This window comes from Hippocampus guttulatus, chromosome 22 (assembly GCF_054856545.1).
Source record: "Hippocampus guttulatus isolate MCC_2025c chromosome 22, RoL_Hgut_1.0, whole genome shotgun sequence".
NCBI lineage: Eukaryota > Metazoa > Chordata > Actinopteri > Syngnathiformes > Syngnathidae > Hippocampus > Hippocampus guttulatus.
In genome coordinates this window covers 222,276-246,183 of record NC_141282.1, presented here as the reverse complement: position 1 = coordinate 246,183, position 23,908 = coordinate 222,276, and the positions used below count along the sequence as shown (strand labels likewise).

The 23,908-nt window shown below is 47.7% G+C and overlaps 1 protein-coding gene and 1 pseudogene across 3 annotated transcripts; one reads left to right on the top strand and one right to left on the bottom strand.

The window, feature by feature from the left end:
• Positions 1-8: 8 nt before the first annotated feature.
• On the bottom strand, positions 9-22,757 carry LOC147185879 (uncharacterized). 3 transcript variants are annotated; one of them, XR_015099176.1, is made up of 3 exons: positions 22,334-22,757; positions 1,513-2,031; positions 9-1,114 (listed from the first exon to the last, which is right to left on the bottom strand). XR_015099176.1 is itself a non-coding variant. In XM_086102965.1 (3 exons), the coding sequence occupies exons 1-3, from the start codon at positions 22,362-22,364 to the stop codon at positions 726-728; spliced, it is 561 nt and encodes a 186-aa protein (XP_085959091.1). In that variant the 5' UTR covers positions 22,365-22,757; the 3' UTR covers positions 9-725. The 3 variants fall into 3 exon arrangements, 2 of the variants coding, with proteins under 2 accessions (XP_085959091.1, XP_085959092.1); XM_086102965.1 differs by having other exon boundaries at positions 1,891-2,031; XM_086102966.1 differs by lacking the exon at positions 22,334-22,757 and adding an exon at positions 21,953-22,326 and having other exon boundaries at positions 1,891-2,031.
• On the top strand, positions 13,809-14,908 carry LOC147185880 (uncharacterized; annotated as a pseudogene).
• Positions 22,758-23,908: the final 1,151 nt, after the last annotated feature.

Here is a 23,908-nt window from a genome sequence, read left to right as displayed (position 1 = left end):
GCAACAGATTTGGTTTGGTTTGGTTTGTTTATTTAACATAAAACATATACAGTAATAATTTGACAGACAATAAGGTAGATAAAATAATAAAAAGAAAGAAATCAGTCTTCATTCAACACAGTTATTAGTAGGAAGAAGTAGGAAGAAGGAGTAGGAAGAAGTAAAAAAACGTATCTAGTCCGACCCCGTTATGTGTTTATATCTAATAAATCATTTTTATATCAATCAGAAAAGAAAAAAAAGTAAGAAGAAAGAAGTCTCCATTAAGGCTCATACTTTACCCTTAACCGTGATATTTTTACAACTTTTGGTTTGTATCGGGATTATATACATCCACACCCTGGCACTCTTGTTTCAATTTTCTCTTGTATTCATCATGGATATTTCAATACCTTTCTCTATTTATCAACGTATCATTATATTTAATGTTTAGAATTTATCATTTTAACTCTGATTGATGTAGGTTGTTTGTTCTCACCAGTGTGTGTTCTGGTGTGTTTTTTAAGGTTCTCTTGTCAGAGGATGTTTGGCCACAAACTGAGCAGCAAAAAGGTTTCTCACCAGCGTGGGTTCTTATGTGGTTAATTCGGCTTCCCTCAAAAGAGAATCTTTGGCCACAGTATGAACAGGCAAAAGGTTTCTCACCAGTGTGTGTTCTGGTGTGTCTTTTTAAGGTTCCCTTCTCAAAGAATCTTTGGCCACAAACTAAGCAGGCAAAAGGCTTCTCACCAGTGTGGATTCTCACGTCTTTTCAAAGCACTCTGACAAGTAAACATCTTCCCACACTGACAACATTTCCAGGGTTTGTTGTCAGTGTGACATGTCAGATCACCATTAGACTCTTCATCCTCATCATCATCAAGATTTAATGATGTGTTTTCACCATCTTTCATGCAAGGGTAATCTGGCTCCTCCTCTCTTTTAATGTATGGGATCTGCTGTTCTTCCTCTCTGTTCTCCTCTTTCTCTTTAATGTGAAAGGGCTCGGCATCCAGCCGCTCCTCCTCTCTTTTAATGTATGGGACCTGCTGTTCTTCCTCTTTGTTCTCCTCTTCCTCTTTAATGTGAAAGGGCTCTGCATCCACCCGTTCAGGAAAAGCATCTTTGCTGATATCTGTAAGACACAAGAAGACAAAAACATCTATGGGATTCTAGTTTATAATTACAATGAAGGTTACTCAGAGAGCTAGATTAGTTCAGATTTCAACTCAAAATGTGTGACATGCCCAGCATCACATAGTCGTGGATTTTGCTTTCTTTGATTATTTTTATCCATGGTGGTTTACAACCCCCCCCAAAATAAAAACACTTTTCAATGCACTCAAGGAAAAGAAAACTTCAGCGTCTCAATAAGCAGGTCGATGAAATACAATTTGCCTGATGAAGCCTGATTAGATGGAAGCGGAAAATTTCATTGATAACTGTTCATCTCGTCATCACACTTGTGATTCTTAATCTGAGACTCCCACGACAATATTTGGCCACAATGTGAGCAGGAAAAATGTTTCTCACCATTGTGGGTTCCTGTGTGTCCTCTTAGGTGTGTCTTCTGACGGAATCTTTAGCCACAATCTGAACAGGCAAAAGGTTTCTCACCAGTGTGGGTTCTAGTGTGATTTTTTTTTTTAGTTTTCCTTCTGAGAGAATCTTTGGCCACATTCTGAACAGGAAAAAGGTTTCGCACCAGTGTGGGACAAGAGAATCTTTGGCCACAAACTAAGCAGGCAAAAGGCTTCTCACCAGTGTGGATTCTCACATGTCTTTTCAAAGCACTCTGACAATGAAACATCTTCCCACACTGACAACATTTCCAGGGTTTGTTGTCAGTGTGACATGTCAGATCACCATCAGACTCTTCATCCTCATCATCATTTGATGATGTGTTCTCACCATCTTTCGTGCAAGGGTAATCTGGCTCCTCCTCTCTTTTAATGTATCGGACCTGCTGTTCTTCCTCTTTGTTCTCCTCTTCTTCTTTCATGTGAAAGGGCTCTGCATCCAGCCGCTCAGGACAAGCATCTTCGCTGATATCTGCAAGACACAAGACGACAAAAACACCCATGGAATTCTGGTTTATAATTACAATGAAGGTTACTCAGAGAGCTAGATTAGTTCAGATTACAACTCAAAATGTGACATGACCAGCATCACATATTTGTGATGGATTTTGCTTTCTTTGATGATTTTTATCCATAGTGGTGGTTTATAAATTTTTTTTTATCCTTGGGTATTTGTGAAAAAGACTTGAGCAGAGCGTGACATTGCACATTTTTGAGTGGTGGCTAAATCCAGAGCGCAAATTCTACTGCGTGATTTTTACTTTTCGTGGGGCGTTTCTGAACCGCGAAAAAAAGCGATTACGATTAATCATCCCTTGCTATTTTGCGCTTCATTTATCGCAGTTTCCGTACATCACATTTTAATTTTTTTTCCAAAGTATTGTATTCAGAAAAAAATGCCAAACAATTCAGAGGTTTTGTACATGCCTGTACTATTAGGCAATGGGCACTGCCTCAAGGCGCATGATTGGTTTCCGGTGTGATGTCGACCAATGACAGCACGAGTGGATTTATCCTGTGAGCTGATTGGCTGCGTATCTTCGCAGCCTCGCCCAGCATGACGAGACACTTGAGAAGCCTTGTGTGTGTCACGTCATGCTGTTGATTCTCTGGCATACTGCCTCTTCTGTTTGCTTCATGCGCAGTGGCAGAGAGAGAAAGAGCGAGAGAGTGCGAGAAAGAGGGGTGGAGAGAGAGAGAGAGAGACAGTGCTACCAGTGCGCTTAGAGCAGGGGTGTGCAAACTACGGCCCGCGGGCCGGATCCGGCACGTTGGTGTTTTTAATCCGGCCCGCCGTAGATTGGTGCACAATTAAGGTTTGATTGCATTCATTTCGTTTGGACTTGTAATGACAGGTATTTCAACACCAGGTGGCACAGTTACTTCAAGTTGCAGAGCAACTTTTTAGCTTTTTAGGGGAAGACGAAGAAAGAGGGAGAGAGTAATGACCATGGAAGGGAAAGTGATATATATCTGATTAAACGAAGCGGGTAACAAAGTACGAAACATTCAGGAGACGCCTGGAGTCGGAAAGACTCAAATCTATGAGACTTTGAAAAACAAGGAAGCAATTCTTACTCAGTCCGATTCTGGCAATTTCCATGCTCAGAGTGAATTGCTTGTGGCTCGAGTAAATGAACATTTCCTAGAATGGTTTGATTGTTATCATGTTAAAAACTTTCCGCAAACTGGACCACTAATAAGAGTCGGAGAGCAGTCAAATGTGTAGAGCGTGAACAACAGGGGGCTCAGTACACATCCTTGAGGAGAACCGGTGCCGAGTGTGATGGTGGAGGAGAATGTTACATTATTACTGGCATACAAAGACATTGTGTTATCTTCTTTATTTTCTATTTCTATTTCAAACTTTTGGCCCGGCCCTCCACAATATTTTCTGCTTCTCATTTGGCCCCCCCGGGAAAATAATTGCCCACCCCTGGCTTAGAGGGAACATTGGTTCTGTTGCATCTTCGGTAAACGTAAATCTAAATGAAAAATACCTTTCATTGTATTGCCTCGAATCGGAAAATTTCCTCGCTACTGCTGCTTCCTACCGGTATGGAAGAGTACTACATGGTTACTCTTCCAGGCGATCGACCGCACAGGCATCCATCCATCCATCCATCCATTTTCCGAACTGCTTAATCCTCACTAGGGTCGCGGGGGGTGCTGGAACCTATCCCAGCTGTCTTCGGGCAGTAGGCAGGGGACACCCTGTACCGGTTGCCAGCCAATCGCAGGGCACACAGAGACGAACAACCATGCACACTCACACTTCGGGACAATTTGGTGTGCTCAATCAGCCTGCCACACGTTTTTGGAACGTGGGAGGAAACCGGAGTACCCGGAGAAAACCCACGCAGGCCCGGGGAGAACATGCAAACTCCACTCAGGGAGGCCGGAGCTGGAATTGAACATCTGCACTGTGAAGTCGACGTGCTCATCACTGGACTACCGGGCCGTCGGCATACATACAGTATTGGATAATTTCCCACGGCAGACCTGACAATTGCCACGGCACAGGGTTTGAAAAACACTGAATTAGACATTCATAATAAAGACCCAATGAGGAGATGACACACTGGTTCTGGTCCCAATCACTCAAAGGGGGAAATGAGGAGAAGCGTGAGGTTTCAGTTCTCTGTACGTCACCCCAATGATCTCCCCATTCGCCCTCTAATTTACTTCTCAATGGGAATCTAATACAGGGGTGTATCCAACCTAAAGGGTGAGGGCTGTTGAAAACACACTGAACTTGTTAGACTATGGGTGTGTATGTGAGTGAAAATTAGGTTCATGTGTGCAATCATGACAAAAACACCAAGTTGCAGCTGGCATTGGCAGCTCCATCCACGACCGACCTTGCTCGTTTTGTCAAAATACTTCTCTTTCCAACCACTTTCTTGGAAAGGTGGTTACGTCACTCATCTATGACAGTGCATTTAGAATTCTTCATTGTAAATGTGAACATATCTTTATTAAAAGCATAATTACTGTATGTCTTTATTAAAAGCATAAGTGTTCTTCATTGCAGGCATAATCAATTTATAATTGCAGGCATCAGCATTCTTCATTGCAAGCATAATCAATTTATTATTAATAATATGCAAATGTATGATAACTAAAAACAATCAACCGAACACCGAGCAAAACCTCCTTCGTGGGTTTTCACTTATCGCGGTAAGGGCCTGGTCCCCATGAAGATATCCTTTTTTTTTTTTTTTGCCCCACACAGGGGAAATTTACAGTCTCCAGTAGCAAAATTGGGGAATAGAAAGAAGAAAAACAAAGTTTTTGCACGCACAAAAATAAATGTCTCAAGATAAGTGAAATATAAATATAGATATTGATATGTAAATCCTCTCCGTGAGCCGTCACCTTACCGTGGTGGAGGGGTTTGTGTGTCCCAATGATGCTAGGAGCTAAGTTGTCTGGGGCTTTATGCCCCTGGCAGGGTCACCCATGGCAAACAGGTCCTAGGTGAGGGACCAGACAAAGCACGGCTCACAAAGCCCCTTATGATAGATAAAATCGATGGCACTCAGTTTCCCTTGCCCGGACGCGGGTCACCGGGGCCCCCCTCTGGAGCCAGGCCTGGAGGTGGGGCTCGTTGGCGAGCGCCTGGTGGCCGGGCCTACACCCATGGGGCCCGGCCGGGCTCAGCCCGAAGAGGCAACGTGGGTCCCCCTTCTCATGGTCTCACCACCCGTGGGAGGGGTCAAAGGGGTCGGGTGCAATGCGAGCTGGGCGGCAGCCAAAGGCGGGGACCCTGGCGGTCCGATCCTCGGCTGCAGAAGCTAGCTCTTGGGACATGGAATGTCACCTCTCTGGCAGGGAAGGAGCCCGAGCTGGTGTGTGAGGTAGAGAAGTTCCAACTGGATATAGTCGGACTTGCCTCCACACACAGCCTGGGTTCTGGTACTAGTTCTCTCGAGAGGGGTTGGACTCTCTTCCACTCTGGAGTTGCTCATGGTGAGAGGCGCAGAGCAGGTGTGGGCATACTCATTGCCCCCCGGCTCAGTGCCTGTACATTGGGGTTCACACCGGTAGACGAGAGGGTTGCTTCCCTCCGCCTTCGGGTGGGGGGATGGGTCCTGACTGTTGTTTGTGCATATGCACCAAACGGCAGCTCAGCATACCCACCCTTTTTGGAGTCCTTGGAGGGTGTGCTGGAGAGTACTCCTGCTGGGGACTCCCTTGTTCTGCTGGGGGACTTCAATGCTCACGTGGGCAATGACAGTGAGACCTGGAGGGGCGTGATTGGGAGGAACGGCCCCCCCGATCAGAACTCGAGTGGTGTTTTGTTATTGGACTTCTGTGCTCGTCACGGACTGTCCATAACGAACACCTTGTTCAAACATAAGGGTGTCCATATGTGCACTTGGCACCAGGACACCCTGAGCCGTAGTTCGATGATCGACCTTGTGGTTGTATCATCGGATTTGCGGCCGAATGTTTTGGACACTTGGGTGAAGAGAGGAGCGGAGCTGTCAACTGATCACCACCTGGTGGTGAGTAGGCTCCGATGGTGGGGGAAGATGCCGGTCCGTCCTGGCAGACCCAAACGTATTGTGAGGGTTTGTTGGGAGCGTCTGGCGGAATCCCCTGTCAGAAGGAGTTTCAACTCCCACCTCCGACAGAGCTTTTCCCATGTACCGGGGGAGACGGGGGACATTGAGTCCGAGTGGACCATGTTCCGTGCCTCTATTGTTGAGGCGGCCAATCTGAGTTGTGGCCGTAAGGTGGTTGGTGCCTGTCGTGGCGGCAACCCTCGTACTCGCTGGTGGACACCAGCAGTAAGGGATGCCGTCAAGCTGAAGAAGGAGTCCTATCGAGCCTTTATGGCCTGTGGGACCCCAGAGGCAGCTGACGGGTATCGACTGGCCAAGCGGAACGCAGCTTCGGTGGTCGCCGAGGCAAAAACCCGAGCGTGGGAAGAGTTCGGTGAGGCCATGGAAGCCGACTTCCGGACGGCTTCGAGGAAATTCTGGTCCACCATCTGACGTCTCAGGAGGGGGAAGCAGTGCACCACTAACACTGTGTACAGTGGGGATGGGGCACTGCTGACTTCGACTCGGGACGTTGTGAACCGGTGGGCAGAGTACTTCGAAGACCTCCTCAACTCCACCAACACGTCTTCCTTGGAGGACGCAGAGTCTGAGGACCCTGAGGTGGGCTCTCCTATCTCTGTGGTTGAAGTCACCGATGTGGTTAAAAAGCTCCTCGGTGGCAGGGCCCCAGGGGTGGATGAGATCCGCCCGGAGTTCCTCAAGGCTCTGGATGTTGTGGGGCTGTCCTGGTTGACACGCCTCTGCAACATCGCGTGGTCAACGGGGAGAGTGCCTCTGGATTGGCAGACCGGGGTGGTAGTCCCTCTTTTTAAAAAGGGGGACCGGAGGGTGTGTTCCAACTACAGAGGGATCACACTCCTCAGCCTCCCTGGTAAGGTCTATTCAGGGGTGCTGGAGAGGAGGGTCCGTCAGGAAATCGAGCCTCAGATTGAGGAGGAGCAGTGTGGTTTTCGTCCCGGCCGTGGAACAGTGGACCAGCTCTACACCCTTAGCAGGGTCCTCGAGGGTATGTGGGAATTCGCCCAAACAGTCTACATGTGTTTTGTGGACTTGGAGAAGGCGTTTGACCGTGTCCCTTGGGGAGTTCTGTGGGGGGTGCTTCGTGGGTATGGGGTACCGAACCCCCTGATACGGGCTATTCGGTCACTATACCACCGATGTCAGAGTTTGGTTCGCATTGCCGGCAGTAAGTCGGAATCGTTTCCAGTGAGGGTAGGACTCCGCCAAGGCTGCCCTTTGTCGCCGATTCTGTTCATAATCTTTATGGACAGAATTTCTAGGCGCAGCCGAAGCGTTGAGGGCGTCCGTTTTGGTGGCCTCAGTATTGCATCCCTGCTTTTTGCAGATGATGTGGTGCTGTTGGCTCCTTCAAACGGGGCTCTCCAACTCTCACTGGAGCGTTTCGCAGCCGAGTGTGAAGCGGTTGGGATGAAAATCAGCACCTCCAAATCTGAAACCATGGTCCTCAGTCAGAAAAGGGTGGAGTGCCCCCTCCGGGTCGGGGGAGAGATCTTGCCCCAAGTGGAGGAGTTTAAGTATCTTGGGGTCTTGTTCACGAGTGAGGGCAGGAGGGAGCGAGAGATCGACAGGCGGATCGGTGCAGCGTCTGCTGTGATGCGGACGTTGTATCGGTCTGTCGTGGTGAAGAAGGAGCTGAGCCAAAGGGCGAAGCTCTCAATTTACCGGTCGATCTACGTTCCAACACTCATCTATGGTCACGAGCTATGGGTCGTGACCGAAAGAACGAGATCCCGGATACAAGCGGCCGAAATGAGTTTTCTCCGCAGGGTGTCCGGGCTCTCCCTTAGAGATAAGGTGAGAAGCTCGGTCATCCGGGAGGGGCTCAGAGTCGAGCCGCTTCTCCTCCACATCGAGAGGAGCCAGATGAGGTGGCTTGGGCATCTGATTCGGATGCCTCCTGAATGCCTCCCTGGTGAGGTGTTCCGGGCATGTCCCACCGGGAGGAGACCCCGAGGAAGACCCAGGACACGCTGGAGTGACTATGTCACCCAGCTGGCCTGGGAACGCCTCGGGATCCCCCGGGGAGAGCTGGAAGAAGTAGCTAGGGAGAGGGAAGTCTGGGCTTCCCTGCTAAAGCTGTTGCCCCCGCGACCCGGTAAGCGGTAGAAGATGGATGGATGGATGGATATGTAAATAGTCAATATAAATATAGATATATAAAAGCATTAATGCAACTGGTATAAGGTGGCTGTGCAATTTACAATTGTTACTGGTTTTCACATATTGTATTTTTTTTTCCGCAGCCTGAAAGCAGTCGCAGGTGCAACAATTAATTTATTAAATGTAAATAAAATTAATTAAATTAAAGTAAAAGTAGTTAAATTAAAAAAGTAATTAATTAACCACGAGAAGTGGGTTATAACAGTGCCTATATACACACACACAAAGGTGTTTGTTCTGGACAATCCGTGACAAGCACAGAAGTCCAATCACAAAACAAAAGTCCAATCACAAAACCTCCCAATTACGGTTTCCAATTCCAGGTCTCACTGTCATTGCCCACGTGAGCATTGAAGTCCCCCAACAGAACAAGTGAGTCCCCAGCAGGAGTACTCTCCAGCACGCCCTCCAAAGACTCCAAAAAAGGTGAGTACGCTGAATTGCTGTTGGGAGCGTACACACAAACAACAGTCAGGACCCCCCGCCCACACCCAAAGGTCGGAGGGAGCAGTGGCGGTTCTTGGGGGGGGGGGGCAACGGGGGCCAGTGCCCCTGTAGCACCGATTCGGGCCCCTCCTGTGGCCCCCCCCTCCGAGCGTAGATTACGCAGTCGTGTCGAGTCGCCGACGCGAATGGTGGAACCAAAGTGCGTGATTTAACATTCTAGTCGGACCCTTTAGTGCGCTGCGCCACTTAAAAATGAGCAGGAAAATGAGAAGCAGTCCGCAGAGAAGGCAATTACCATGACACGAGTGCTATTTGCGTGTGTGTGCAACTTTTTTAGTCTCCCTTTTTATTTTAATTTTTTATTTAACAGGATCAATATATAAGACATTGCCTTTTAAAATTTTGATAATTATATGCATGTAAAAAATCTAGCTTGAGTGTATTTGCAATTTTTGTCCCCGGCAGGCTGGTACCATATCATCCCCTGGCTTGAATATTCTCAACAGATGGACACGGCGTATTGTTATGCTTGCAGACATTTTAGCCCTCCTAATACTGTTTTTTTTCTCATCACTGTAATGTTATGACTACAATTTCAAAGTCTGAAGAAATAAAAAGTCAAATAAGATTTCGAATCTGTCTTTTTAGCCCTGGGTTGAATGTGCCCCCCCCCCCATCAAAACCCCTGGCCCCAGCCCGGCCCCCTCAGTGAAATTGATCCAGAACCGCCACTGGGAGGGAGGCAATCCTCTCGTCTACCAGTGTGAACCCCAATGTACAGGCGCTGAGCCGGGGGGCAAAGAGTATGCCCACACTTGCTCTACGTCTCTCACCGTGGGCAACTCAAGAGTGAAAGAGAGTCCAACCCCTCGAGAGAACTGGTACCAGAACCCAGGCTGTGTGTGGAGGCAAGTCCGACTATCTCCAGTCGGAACTTCTCTACCTCGCACACAAGCTCGGGCTCCTTCCCTGCAAGAGAGGTGACATTCCACATCCCTCAAGCTAGCTTCTGTAGCCGAGGATCGGACTGCCAGGGTCCCCGTCTTCAGCTGCCGCCCAGCTCACACTGCACCCAAACCCTTTGGCCACTTCCCATGGGTGGTGAGCCCATGAGAAGGAGGACCCACATTGCCTCTTTGGGCTGAGCCCGATGGGTGTAGGCCTGGCCACCAGGCGCTCGTCAACGAGTCTTTCATTATAAGGTGTGTTTTACTTACACACACACACACAAATATATGTGCCTCGATGGGATCACCACCTTATCGTGGTGAGGCACTTTCCGTGTTTCCATGACCTCTAGATCTATGTCGGCAGGAGTCCTGTACTCCTGGCAGGGTCACCCAAGCCGAACAGGTCGAAGGGGAGAGGCCAGACAAAGAGTGATCCCAAACCGGCACCTGGGGGCAGGCACAGGCGCAGTCCAACAGACCGGACTACTGGCAGCCCCCTGCAACTCCTGCCAGAAGAAGGTCGTCATGGGTACCCTCATGCCACCGGAAACCACCTGGTAGGAGTGAAGATGGTGGGAGTGAGGACTGTGCACCCACACCCTCACCTTAATCCGAACCTCTGTGCAAGCTTCTTGCCCCAACCCCACAACCTGCTTCCCCCCAATCCCCCAAAGTCCTGTGGCGATGTGGAATTGCGGGGGGCACAGGCCAAGGATGTGGCTGGGAGTGCCTAGCCAAACCATGCACACAGGCTGCAATGGAGTGACGGTCGTTGACACTGCGGGATGGAGCAGCGCATCTCTTCGGCAGCTTCCATTGTGACTGAGCAGCTCCACACTGCTCACCCCTGTGATGGGGAGGGACCTAGAAAAAGTGGTCGAAAAATTGTCTGCTCTACACACTGCGGACGGTAAACCGCTATCATCGGAGCACCCACCTTGCGGTCGAAATGACTATAAACGAAATAGAAAAAATCTACGCGTAGCTTCGTGGAACGTCCACACACTGCTGGACCTGCCTGAAACTCCTAACAGGCCCCACCGGAGGACAGCACTTGTGGCCACAGAGCTCGCGAGGTATAACATCGATATCACAGCTCTCAGCGAGACCAGACTACATGGAGAGGACTCCCTGACAGAAGTTCGTGCAGGGTATACCTTCTTCTGGAAAGGGGTCCCTGAAGGCACTCGTCGAAACCATGGAGTTGGCTTTGCTGTGAACTCCCAACTGCTGAAGCGCATCCCAGAATCCCCTACCGGCATCAATGAAAGGCTGATGACATGGCGCATTCCCCTGGCAAAGGGGCGCTTTGCCACTCTCATCAGTGCTTACGCACCAACTCTGAATGCCGAGCACAATATTAAGGAGGATTTCTACAGAGCTCTGGACACCATCCTGCAAAATGCACCGGCGACGGAAAAGCTCATCGTCATGGGAGATTTCAGTGCTAGGGTGGGCACGGAACAGCTGGTATGGAGTAAAGTTATTGGTCAGCCTGGAGTGGGAAAAATGAACAACAACGGCCTTCGGCTCCTCTCCCTCTGTGCAGAACATCAGTTGGTCATCACTAACACCATTTTCCAAATGAAGAACAGGTATAAGACCACCTGACAGCAACCCCGCTCCAAACACTGGCATCTCCTGGACTATGTGATTGTCCGTCAAAAGCACATACGTGATGTCCTCATCAACCGTGTCATGCGCGAAGCCGAGTGTTGGACTGACCACCTCATGGTCAGATCCAAACTGCTCATGAGCATTCGACCCCATCATCCAATGACAGCTCCCAACAAAAGGCTCAACTGTGCAGCATTGAACAACCCCACCACCAAAGCCAACCCTCGGCGACTCCTTGCTGAAAACCTTGGCAAGATCCTGGAGGAATCAGGTGACTGACCAGCTCTGCACCAGGCTATCCAGAGTACAGCCTCGGAGGTGCTAGGCCAGTCAAGGAGACGCCACCAGGATTGGTTTGACTGCAACTTAACCGAGATAATTACACTTCTGAAAGCAAAGGATGAGGCCCATAAAGCTCTTCTGTCCTGCCCTACATCTCTCACCCGTAAAGCCACCTTTACTGCAGTTCGAACAGTGACCCAGCGAGCACTCCGTATCATGAAGGACCCCTGATGGGTGCAGAAGGCAAATGAGATCCAAAACCTGGCAGACTGTAACAACACCCAGGGCTTCTACAATGCCATCAAAGCACTGTATGGTCCCAAGAAGCGGGCAATTGCTCCAGTCCGATCGGCTCTGCACTCCTCAAGGACCACCATGAGATCCTTGCCCGTTGGGCAAACCACTTTGAAAATCTTCTCAACCACACCAACCCTGTCAACCCGTACATTCTGGACAATCTTCCAGACCTGCCAACAATCATGAGCCTCGACACCCCACCATCTTATACTGAAACCCAGCAAGCCATTGCGGGCCTCAAGAAAACCAAAAGCGCTGGACCTGATGGCATCCCCGCAGAGGTTTTCAAACACGGAGGTCATCTACTCACGCGCCGACTGCACCTCCTGATTAAAAACATCTGGGAACATGGGACCGTCTCGCAGGATTGGAAGGATGCTAACATCGTTATTTATAAGCAGAAAGGGGACAAAGCAGCCTGTGGGAATAGCCGAGGAATCCCTCTACTCTCCACCGCAGGAAAGATTTTGGCCAAAATCATGCTCGGCAGGCTGGTCAAGCACATCTCAGAAGGTGTTCTTCCAGAACCTCAGTGTAGCTACTGGAAGACTAGATCCACCATTGACATAATCTTTGTTTTAAGACAGCTAATGGAAAAAAGCAGAGAGCATCACAAGGACCTGTACATAGCCTTCATCGATCTCAGCTAAGCCTTTGACACCATCAACCGTGAGTTGCTCTGGAAACACCTCTCCAAACTTGGGGTGCCACCCAAGTTTCTCTGCATCCTCCATGCAGCTGCATGAGCTCTTTAAGGTGAACGTTGGGGTGAAGCAGGGCTGTATCTTGGCTCCAGTGCTTTTTAACATCCTCCTCTCTGCCATCACGTGCCTCTTCCACCACGGCATGGGACATGATGACGGTGTCCATATGTCCTTGACGGAAGCCTCTTCAACATCAGATGGCTCCAGGCTCACACAAAGACAAAAATCTGTCAGATCTGCGAGCATCAGGATGCTGATGACTGCATTATACTAGCTCACAGCTCAAACTCTATGCAGCACGCCCTGGACACCATTTCCAGTCTGTGCCAATCCTTTGTTCTTCAGATCAACATTAAAAAAACTGAGGTCATGTTGCAACTCGCTACCCCAACTTCCACATCCCCCAGCTTTCACATTCATGGCACTTCACTAAACGTAGTGGACCATTTCACCTACCTTGGCTCCACTTTGTCCTCAAACTGCTCCCTTGACACTGAAGTCCACACCCGTATCAATACAGCATCATCATCCTTTGGTCGCCTACGCAGCAGGGGCTTCGAAAACCGGAACCTGAAGATCTGTACCAAGATTGCCGTGTACAATGCAGTATGTCTCTCCACTCTGCTCTACGGGTCAGAGTCATGGACCCCACACCGCCAGCACATTACTACCCTGGAAGGCTTTCACATCCACTGCCTGCAAAAGATCCCTGGCCTGTCCTGGGAAGATCGAGTTCCCCATATAGACATCCTGAAAAGCACCAATTCCATCTGCATGAAAGCGGCCGTGGCGAAGAAACATCTTCGGTGGATCGGACACACCATTCGCCTGCCCCGCCAAGTCCTCTAGAGCCAACTGAGAGGTCCAAAGCATTCTGCTGGGGGGCAAAAGTGGCGCCTCAAGGATTACAGCATGGAACTCCTAAAGCGAGCCAACATCAACCCCACGCAGTTTGAAACACTTGCACTCAACAGACCAACCTGGCAAATCACTTGTGCCACTGCAGTCTCTCAAATACACCAAACTAACCAAGTCAGACAAACCGAGAGACGCACTCAACGACACCGGCGGGCAGCTGGTATCCCCCTGGTGTCCGGTTTCCCTTGCTCCATCTGTGGTCGAGTCTGCGGCTCAAGGATCGGTCTCTATGCCCACGAGAAGTGGTACCAGCGGCAGAGTCGCTGACACCCAACTTGCTGTTGGAATGAGGAGGTCCAGGAATGTATACAGAGAAAGAGGTTAGCTAACAAGTGGGACACTGAAAGGACTGAAGAGAGGAGACACGAGTACAGGGAGATGCAGCGCATGGTGAAAGTGGAGGTGGCGAAGGCCAAACAAGAGGCCTACGATGACTTGTATGCCAGGCTGGACAGCAAGGAGGGAGAGACTGATCTTTACAGGTTGGCGAGACAGAGAGACAGATGGTTAGGACGTGCAGCAGGTTAGGATGATTTAGGATAGAGATGGAAATGTATTGATAGGTGCCAGTAGTGTGATGGGAAGTGGAAAGAGTACTTTGAAGAGTTGATGAATGAGGAAAATGGGAAAGAACAAAGAGTAAAAGAGGTAACTGTTGTGGACCAGGAAGGATTAGCAAAGATTAGCAAGGATGAAGTGAGGACGGCATTGAAGAGGATGAAGAGTGGAAAGGCAATCTGGCCTGATGATTTACCAATGGAGGTATGGAAGTGTCTAGGAGTGGTGGCAGTGGTGTTCCTGACTGGGTTGTTCAACAAGGTCTTAGACGGCGAGATGCCTGAGGAATGGAGAAGTGTGCTGGTGCCCATTTTTAAGAACAAGGGAGATGTGCAGAGTTGTAGTAACGACAGAGGAATAAAGTTGATGAGTCATACAATGAAACTATGGGAAAGAGTAGTTAAAGGTAGACTGAGAGCAGAAGTGAGCATTTGTGACAGGAGTATGGTTTCATGCCAAAAAAAAAAAAAAAGTACGACAGATGCAGTATTCGCTTTCAGGATGTTGATAGAGAAGTACAGAGAAGGTCAGAGGGAACTGCATTGTGTATTTGTAGATCTCGAGAAAGCATATGACAGGGTGCCCAGCGAAGAACTGTGGGATTGTATGAGGAAGTCTGGGGTGACAGAGAAGTACGTTAGAGAGGTGGAGGACGTGATGACTGTAAGACAGTGGTGAGGTGTGCTTGTGCTTCCGGTGTGACAGAGGAATTCAAGGTGGAGTTGGAACTTCACCAGGGGTCAGCCCTGAGCCACTTCTTATTCGCGATGGTGATGGAAGGGGTGGAGCAGAAACTGGAGAGGTGGAGGTTTTTTCAGGTGTGATATGCGATAGAAGAGTTTCAGCTAAGATGAGAGGAAGGGTGTATCAAACTGTGGTGAGACCAGCCATGCTGTTTGGACTGGAGACAGTGCCACTGAAGAAAAGACAGGAGGAAGAGCTGGAGAGCAGAGAGATAGATGTTAAGATAAGATAAGAAAACCTTTATTAGTCTCGCAATGGAGAAATTCCCAATTCACAGCAGCAAAGTTACGAAAGGAAGAAGTAGAACAACAAAATATAGGAGCTGCTGGAAAGGCAGCCACTCTCGCGGCACCATTTTGAAGTCAAAATAACAAACAACACAACACATAGGACACAGACAGTCGTGCAATCTTCACCACTTTTCTGCATACACTTTGTTGTCTGAAGCAGTTCTAGATGAAAGAGGAGAGGATCAAAGTGTCCTTTCACCAGTGGATCAGAGACGTCATGCTGAAAATGTGCACACGTCTGCTACAAGCTAAGTTTTGAAAGCAAACACGAAGCTGTAGCGTCCATTGACGAAAAGAGATGAGTTCACTTCTCCTGTCCCACGTAATCCGCTTCAAACTCCAAGCCGCGACTCCCAGTTCCAAATCCGCATGGGCGCTCCGCGCTAACGCTCCTTTCTTCTCATCGTCGGCTCCTCAAGACTTACATCCATCCAGCCGCAGACCGTTCAACAGCACCGATCTCTTCGCTGAACAAAGCGGGGCTGTGAAAAATGCTGTCCATTACAGGCGCAAGACACAAGCGCCCCGGACTGTCCAGCAACGACAGTCAAATGGCGCCGACATTCCTCCCAGTCAAAAACAGTGCTGGTATACCCATGCTGCCGAGAAGGCGCAACCACCGAGCACAGAGTCTCCTCCTTGATGAATGTCGTGGCCAAAAAATGCTGAAAAAAGTCCACATCAGGTCCACACGACGTAAACAACACAAAGTGACAAAACAAACACAAAAAAAAAAAAAAAAAGCAAGGCTCATGAGAGCACTTGCTCACGGCTGCCTACTCGGGCGCCATCTTGACTTCAAAGTTGAGGTTCTCTTTGGGAGTGACCAGGTTGGACAGGATCAGGAATGAGTACATCAAAGGGACAACTCATGTGAGAGGTTTTGGAGAGAAAGTCAGAGAGGCCAGACTGAGATGGTTTGGACATGTCCAGAGGAGAGAGAGTGAATATATTGGGATATGGATGCCGAGTCTTGAACTGCCAGGCAGGAGGCTGAGAGGAAGACCAAGGAGGAGGTTTATGGATGTTGTGAAAGAGGACATGAAGGTAGCTGGTGTGAGAGAAGAGGATGCACAAAACAGGGTTAGATGGAGGCAATGATTGGCGACCCTGGAGTGTCGGCCCCTTCCCGACCCACGCCTCCTCCCGGAGATAAGGGGCACGCAGAGGCGTCTCGCCTTCTCCCGGGGGTCAGCAGAGGGTAGGAGGGCCGACACTGAAGTTTCTTCGTTGAGCCGCAGACCAGGGGACGCACCAGATGTTTCTCTGAGTTGGAGGCTGGAGTTGATCAAAAACTAAGTACAAACTTAGTCAAGAGTCCAAGTTGCAGGCTGGTCACAAGCGAGTTTTATTCAATCAAAACCCGGAGAGGGACAGATGTGCACATCGGAGCTCTGAATTCTCCAGAGACAAGACACAGGTTTTATAGAGCTTGGTGGGGCCAACACCTTCCATTTCATTGGCTGATACCAAAGAACGCCCTTCACTCTTTATCAATTCTAATGGTATCATGATGCGTTGTGTAATCCTGATTGGCTGTGACATTCTTTGTCAGCTAGATTCTAATGGTATCTATAAGCGGCTTCATATCTTGGTTCTGATTTATGGGCTTTGTTTTTAAAATATAATAGAGGCCTCTATTGGGCCGTTGTGTGATTGCATGTGAGTGTAGATGTAACTGTATCCCCGAAGGTTTGGCGACCTGATGATAATTATTGCAACTCCATAATGGAACACTTCAATCACAAAATCCTTAAGATCCATCACCAACTCCATCAAAACCTGCCTGCTCCCCCCCCATCTGAACCTTCTTCTCCTTGTCATCTCTTCTCCAGTTTTGTTCCACCAACGACTGCTGAATTATCCAACCTCATACTCAAATCCAAGCCCACCACTTGCCAGCTTGATCCCCTCCCTTCATCCCTTGTTAAATCCTGCCTTCCTTCTGTGCTTCCTCTCATATCTGCTATTATCCACTCCTCACTCTCTTCTGGTATTGTCCCATCACTCCTCAAAACTGCTGCTATCACCCCCACACTGAAAAAACATGGCTCTGACCCCAACAACTTTGATAACCTCCGCCCCATCTCCAACCTTCCATTTATCTCGAAAATCCTTGAAAAAACTGTTGCTGCTCAACTCCACTCCCACCTGTCCCTTCACTCTCTCTATGAACCCTTTCAGTCCGGTTTCCGCCCCCGCCACAGCACAGAGACTGCCCTAATCCATATTGTGAATGATCTCCTCATAGCATCTGATTCCGGTTTAGTATCCATCCTCATCCTCTTAGACTTGAGCGCTGCCTTTGACACAATCTCTCACCCTATCCTCCTCAATAGACTCTCCTCCATTGGTCTCTCCCACACTCCCCTCAGTTGGTTCCACTCCTACCTCACTGGCCGCACTCAGTTTGTCCAGCTCAAATCCTTCACCTCAAAGCCCTCCCCAGTCACCACAGGTGTACCACAGGGATCTGTCCTAGGTCCCCTTCTCTTCATCATCTACCTCCTGCCTCTTGGCCATATCCTCCGCAAATTTAACATCCACTTTCACTGCTTTGCTGATGACACCCAGCTCTACCTCTCCTGCAAGCCAAACTCCATACTCCCACCCCCCTCCCTCACCTCTTGCCTCTCCGAACTCAAAACATGGTTCACAACAAACTTTCTTAAATTAAATACTAATAAAACTGAAGTCCTCCTTCTTGGCACCAAATCCACTTTATCCAAAGTAAACAGTTTTTCCTTCAACATTGACAGCTCCCTAGTGTCCCCCTCCCCCCAGGTTAAGAGTCTGGGTGTCATCCTGGATAGCATGCTCACCTTCCACTCGCATATCAACACCATCACCCGCACTGCTTATTTCCACCTCCGCAATATTACCAGACTTCGCCCTTCCCTCACCCCCCGCACCACTGCTATTCTTGTCCACAGTCTTGTCACATCCCGCCTTGATTACTGCAACGCTCTCCTCTTCGGCCTACCTCAAAAGTCCCTTCATAAAATCCAGCTGGTCCAAAACGCCTCTGCTCGCATCATCACAAAAACATCTTCCCAGCAGCACATCACCCCCGTTCTCCAACAGCTTCACTGGCTCCCTGTTCAACATCGCATCAATTACAAACTGCTTCTATATACATATATGGCCATCCACAACCTGGCCCCTCCTTACCTATCCGACCTTCTCCAGGTGCATATCCCCTCTCGCTCCCTCAGATCCTCGTCCTCCCTCCGCCTGTCAGTGCCCCCTGCCCGACTGAGCACCATGGGAGCCAGAGCCTTCAGTCACGCTGCTCCAAAGCTCTGGAACAACCTACCTCCGGACCTCCAAAACTGCACACCTCTTTCCACTTTCAAGTCCCGTCTAAAAACACACCTGTTCAGGATTGCCTACAACACATAGCTCTTCCATTTCCTATGTTTTTATGATTTTATGTCCTGTTTTTATATAATATCTCGTTTACTAATTTTTACATTGTATTTTCTTATTGTCTGTACAGTGTCCTTGGGTGGCATGAAAGGCGCTTTTAAATAAAATGCATTATTATTATTATTGCAAAGCAGACAGCAGTCATCATGTGTATGTACTTCGCCGCGCACAAGCATTTTGCTTGTCTAATTATCGACATTTTTGCTCATCTAAGCTAAACAGACAGCAGTCATTTCGTGTATGTACTTTGCTCCTTCCTGTTCCAAGGTGACTATTGCCGAGCATGTTCATTGCTTTCCCTGACAACCATATGCCTGTCCTCTACTTGTTACGTTATGATATATTAGGTTATATATTTATCCATAAAACAGACACAAAACAGATGTAAAACAGACACCACAACCCCTGAAGGGAAAAGCCGAAAGGAAAAAAGAATAACAATTGACGTTGACGCACATGGCCCTCTTTTGTTCCACAAAGGTCCTCCTCGTACTCTGCTGTCCTTCTTGCGCACATTTTCACACGAAAATTAGAACAACACTGCACTTACAATCTCTGCGGAGCGATGTGTTGAGCACAAGCGCCTCTATGTTAGCGGCAAGCCGGCTCAGTTAAGCACTGCGGCCAGACCAGCCTCCACTCGCAAAGTTGAAGTTAAGACAGCCGCCACAGCTATTTTTAATCCTGAGCATTACGGTTATCTGTTTCCAGTGAGCGGCGTTGGCCACCTTCAAAATCAAAGCTCTCCAACAAATGCATGCACGTCAGTGGTTTGGATTTAAAATAATGCAACAAAATAATTTCTTAGCTGTCAGACAACCATGAGTTCACCCAGGGAGTATGAAAACTCTAAGAAGAGCACAGAGAAGCGTTCTGAAGTTTAGATGGAAAAAAAGGTCAATGTTAACTTAACATCAATGACAAAAATTTCACCTGATTTATAAAAAATAAAATAAATCATTAAAAAATACATTTTGGTTATCCCGCAACCAGATCAAGTCGAAGGCACACTGGGTCACCCCAGGTATCCAACCAGACTACTGTCATCAAGATCTGATTTTCCATTTCGAAATAAAAGCCTTCTGAAATGGCGTATTGACCTTTTTGCCTGATTTCAAAAAAAAAAATTTTTTTTAATTAATTTTAGTGATCGCGCCACCAGACCAGGTCTAACGCATACTGGGCCACCCCAGGTAGACAACCAGACTACTGTCATAAAGATTTGATTTTCCCTTTGGTTCTTAACTATGTTAGAGGTACAGAACCCAACCAGTTCATATGCACATTCACCGAACCCTTCATTGGTGAAAAATAAAAAAGGTTTTCTTTACAAATTCAAGACATAAAAAACGCATTTATTAAAAAGAGAAAAAACATCTACATAAAATTTCAATACATAAGAATACGTTTTTTGAATTGTGCACTAAATTTCTCCATTGTGAGACAAATAAAGGTTTTCTTGTCTTATCTTAAACCCTGGAGAAGCCACGGGGTCAAATTTGGCCCCTATAAATTCTGATACTCAAATGCTACCCTTAAATCCCAAAGGGTCAAATTTGGCCCGAATCCTAAATTGAATATTTTGGTGTTCAGTGAACATACAGCAGTCAGTAAATGTATAATTCGTCATTTTCCAAAGAAGAAAAGGAAGGAAAGTTAACATTGAATTTATTTGTTATGTCAACTTTGGAAGGCTTCTTGGTGCGATTCAGGACAATTTTTCATTCTCCCTGCGTTAACTCATCGTTGCTTGACCGCCGAGCAATTATTTTGTTACATTATAGTAAATCCAAACCACTGATGTGCATGCATCAGTTGGAAGGCTTTTATTCTGAATGTGGCCAACGCTGCTCGACGGCCCCACATTACCGTAATGCAGAGTATTAACAATCGCTGTGGCGGCTGGCTGGACCTCAATTTTGCGACTGGAGGCTGGTCTGACCGCATTACGCAGAGGTGCTTCCGAACATAAGGGGTGTTCACACGGCACACATTTGCTCCGGCGCTGGACCGATGTATTTTCTTGCGATATAGTTTACACCGGAGCAAATTTTGTGGAGGGTTCACACGTACAAAGCCGCTGAGCGTGTCAGCACCGGCACAGCATCGGTGCAGCTCCACTTGCGTTCACACGGCAGTTTCTGCAGCGGAGCAAAACGACAGAAAACAAATGAGCTGTCGTGTTGGTTCTTTTTAAAACGTATACACAACTCAAGCGACTACTGCACAGGCACGTCCTTCTCCTTCTCGGTCTCCGTGCCTTCTGCTCGAGAGTGACCGCCCCCGAAAACGTAAATCAACGATGACTTCAATGACACTCAGAAAAGCAAACATGTAAAGCGCCAAACAGAAAATCAAGAGAGGAAATCACAAAATAAATTCTATGGGGGGCGGGGGGTTGTGAACACACAACAAAGGAACAAACTACACAAAACACCCCGAGAGAGTCCAGTCTCCTACAAAAGGAAAGATGACGTTTGGGGACTATTCCCCCCACAGCCCCCATTCTAGTTGAGATGGTATAACCCAAGAGGTGCTTGCTGCCGTTACCAGCCAAGTCTTGTGTCTTTATTAAACAAACACATGACGGAAGTCCGACAGAGCACGAAAGCAACGCATTCTCGTCGTACATAATCAACTCTTCACGAGCATTTGCTCTGGAGCAAATTTTTAAACCACCTCCCTGAGGTGGATCAAATTTGCTCCGGTGTAAGCCGTTTTACGGGGCTATGCCAGAGCTAATTTGCACGTGTGAACGCTCTACCGGACCAAATCTTGCCGTGTGAACACCCCTGTAATGGCACTCACACCGGAGTTGGTGAGCTTTTGACAAAATCGCTGTGGACCAGATTTCCTCAAACGCATGGAGCAAGAACGTTTTCGTGTATTCTGACATTGGGGAAGGGGAAGCTCAATTTCGGCCGACATCATAAAATGTGTCCGTTCATTTTTACGTGACTTCTACTCTCTGTTCCTTTTGTAAAAAAATTGAAAAGGATGCCTTCACCATAAGATCGGTGATTAGCTCAGTTCGCTGTCAGTCAAAAAGAGATTCAGGCTCAGACAGATCATCCAATCATCATGCAGAAAAGCTGAGCTTCCACCCACTGTCCATAGACTCCCAGAGACACCGAGCGTCCAACGGGCGGGACAAAACCAGCATTTATCCAATGACTGGTCTTGTTTCAATGCATTAGGACAACCTACACTGAACTCTCGACACCCAGCGTCCACGCTGGAGACACTCAGCGTCCACACACTTTCAAGCACAGTGAAGCTGCGGGAATGAATGAGAAGAGAGTCGCATCGTAACCAGTAATAAGAAGCTGAATCCGAACAAAAGTTGTGCGCGGTTTTGCGTATGTCCACACAATTGTACGTACACACATATATTTGATCACTTACTTTTTGACATTTTAGGGGAAGCTGAGCTTCTCTTGCAGTCTTAGAGCAATCACCTCTGCATTGTATACATCAGGGGTGACCAACCAGTCAGAGACGAAGAGCCAATTTTTTTACTGTGTTACTGCAAAGAGCCACATCATACCCTTCCTCCCGCACGCGCGCGCGCACACACACACACACACACACACACACACACACACACACACACACACACACACACACACACCCCTTTTTTGGCCAAATCGACTTTTGAAGCGACCGGATCGCGCACGTGCAAACACACACACACACACACACACACACACTGCGGACAAGAAAGACAGCATACGAAGGCTGTTCAGAAAGAGTACGAAACAAGTGAGACCAACAGCGTGACCCAACCGAATCTGTGAAGAACAATTCTTGGCTGCATCCTGCGAATGGCGTCCAGCAGTTGACGTTGTCCCTTTGTGGGCCTCTTCTTCTTTACAAAGTTCCTCCTCGTATTCTGATGTCCTTCTTGTGCACATGGTGCGAAAATTGCAACAACCTTTTACGCTTACCATCTCCGTGCACCGATGTGTTGAGCACGAGCGGCTCTTTGTTAGCGGCTAGCAAGCTAACCAAAGCTAAAGTAGGCCGAGATACACCAATGTCCGCCGAGACGACTTGAATCGGACACGAAGCTTCAAGGAAAGATGTTTTAGTCCAGCGAGATGATTGTGGACGCCCCGGGTGGAGGTTTGAGCACGTTGAAGACAAATTCAGGAGAATTTCGTCAAGGCTTGTCGATCCCTCAACGCGCCCCAGTTCCGTACTGCTGTCAAGCCACCAATTGTTAATACTCTGCATGACGGAAATCTACCGACAGCGAGCCCCGTTGACCACCTTCAAAATAAAAGCTAGCAAACCGCCAGCGGTTTGGATTTAAAATAATGTTGGAAAATAATATCTTGGCGGTAAGGCAACGACGAGTTCACCCAGACAGAATGAAAACCACCAAGAAGACCAGGTCAACCTGATGGACATGTACTCTCTGCTCACGTAAGAATCACCTTCATTATTACCTTCTCCAAACACATTGTCAAGACCCTCCAAAATGGTCACGTTTCATCCGGGTGCGAACAAGAATGTGCATTCAGCAGCAAACCTGGCAAGTCTCACTTACCATGTTTTATCCGGTATATATCGCAAGAAAAATGAAATGCAATATCTGAATCTAATCTGGATTGGATTGGCTCAGTAATTCATATTATAAATTGTTTACATAGGACAGCAAGCTTTAATCCGGATCGAATCAAATTATTTTCAGGAATTTGAATTTTGAACAGATAATTCACATGAGAGAGCGAGCCAGAGACAGTCAAAGCAAGAGACAACCAAACATCCTCGGTGGTACCAGGGTTGTTCAAATATCGGATCAGATCTCAAATGCACAATTTGGATCAAATCTGGATTCAACTTGGCTCAGTCTATTTTATATTTTGTTCACATTGGACAAAATTTGACAATCCAATCTAATCCAATTTGAACAAAATCTGCTCTTTTTTTTCTTGATCCAAAGCCAATGTCAAGAAATGTGATCCAGCTAGGGTCTGGTGTTATTTCTGGGCTGCCGGACTTACTTGCCGTCGACGCGTAATGTTTCCGAATAAAGTTTGCAAGCATCCATTTTGAATATCATTTTTTTTCTCGCAAAGCGTTAGTTTGTCGTTACTTCGTATATGGCAGTGGTGTCAAACTCATTTCACAAGTGGGCCGGACCATTAAAGTTATACCATACTCTGCTATAAATAACCAAAATAATAGGTCTTTCCTTTGTTTTTGTCTCAAGAAGCACAAGAACATGAGGAAAATGTTGAAAGTTAATGAACATATCTTTTACAAAACATTTCATGAAGCACCGTGGATTTCATGAGACAAATGTGCAATTTACTTTCATCATTCACATATAAGATATTAAGATATCCTTTATTT

Excerpts from the sequence above, each read along its gene's own strand:
- LOC147185879 (XM_086102965.1), bottom strand. The coding sequence starts at position 22,364 with ATGCAGCCAAGAATTGTTCTTCACAGATTCG. Across the intron at positions 2,032-22,333 it reads AATTGTTCTTCACAGATTCG|ATATCAGCGAAGATGCTTGT; the intron begins GTTGGGTCACGC and ends TGTGTCTTGCAG. Across the intron at positions 1,115-1,890 it reads TTACCCTTGCACGAAAGATG|ATATCAGCAAAGATGCTTTT; the intron begins GTGAGAACACAT and ends TGTGTCTTACAG.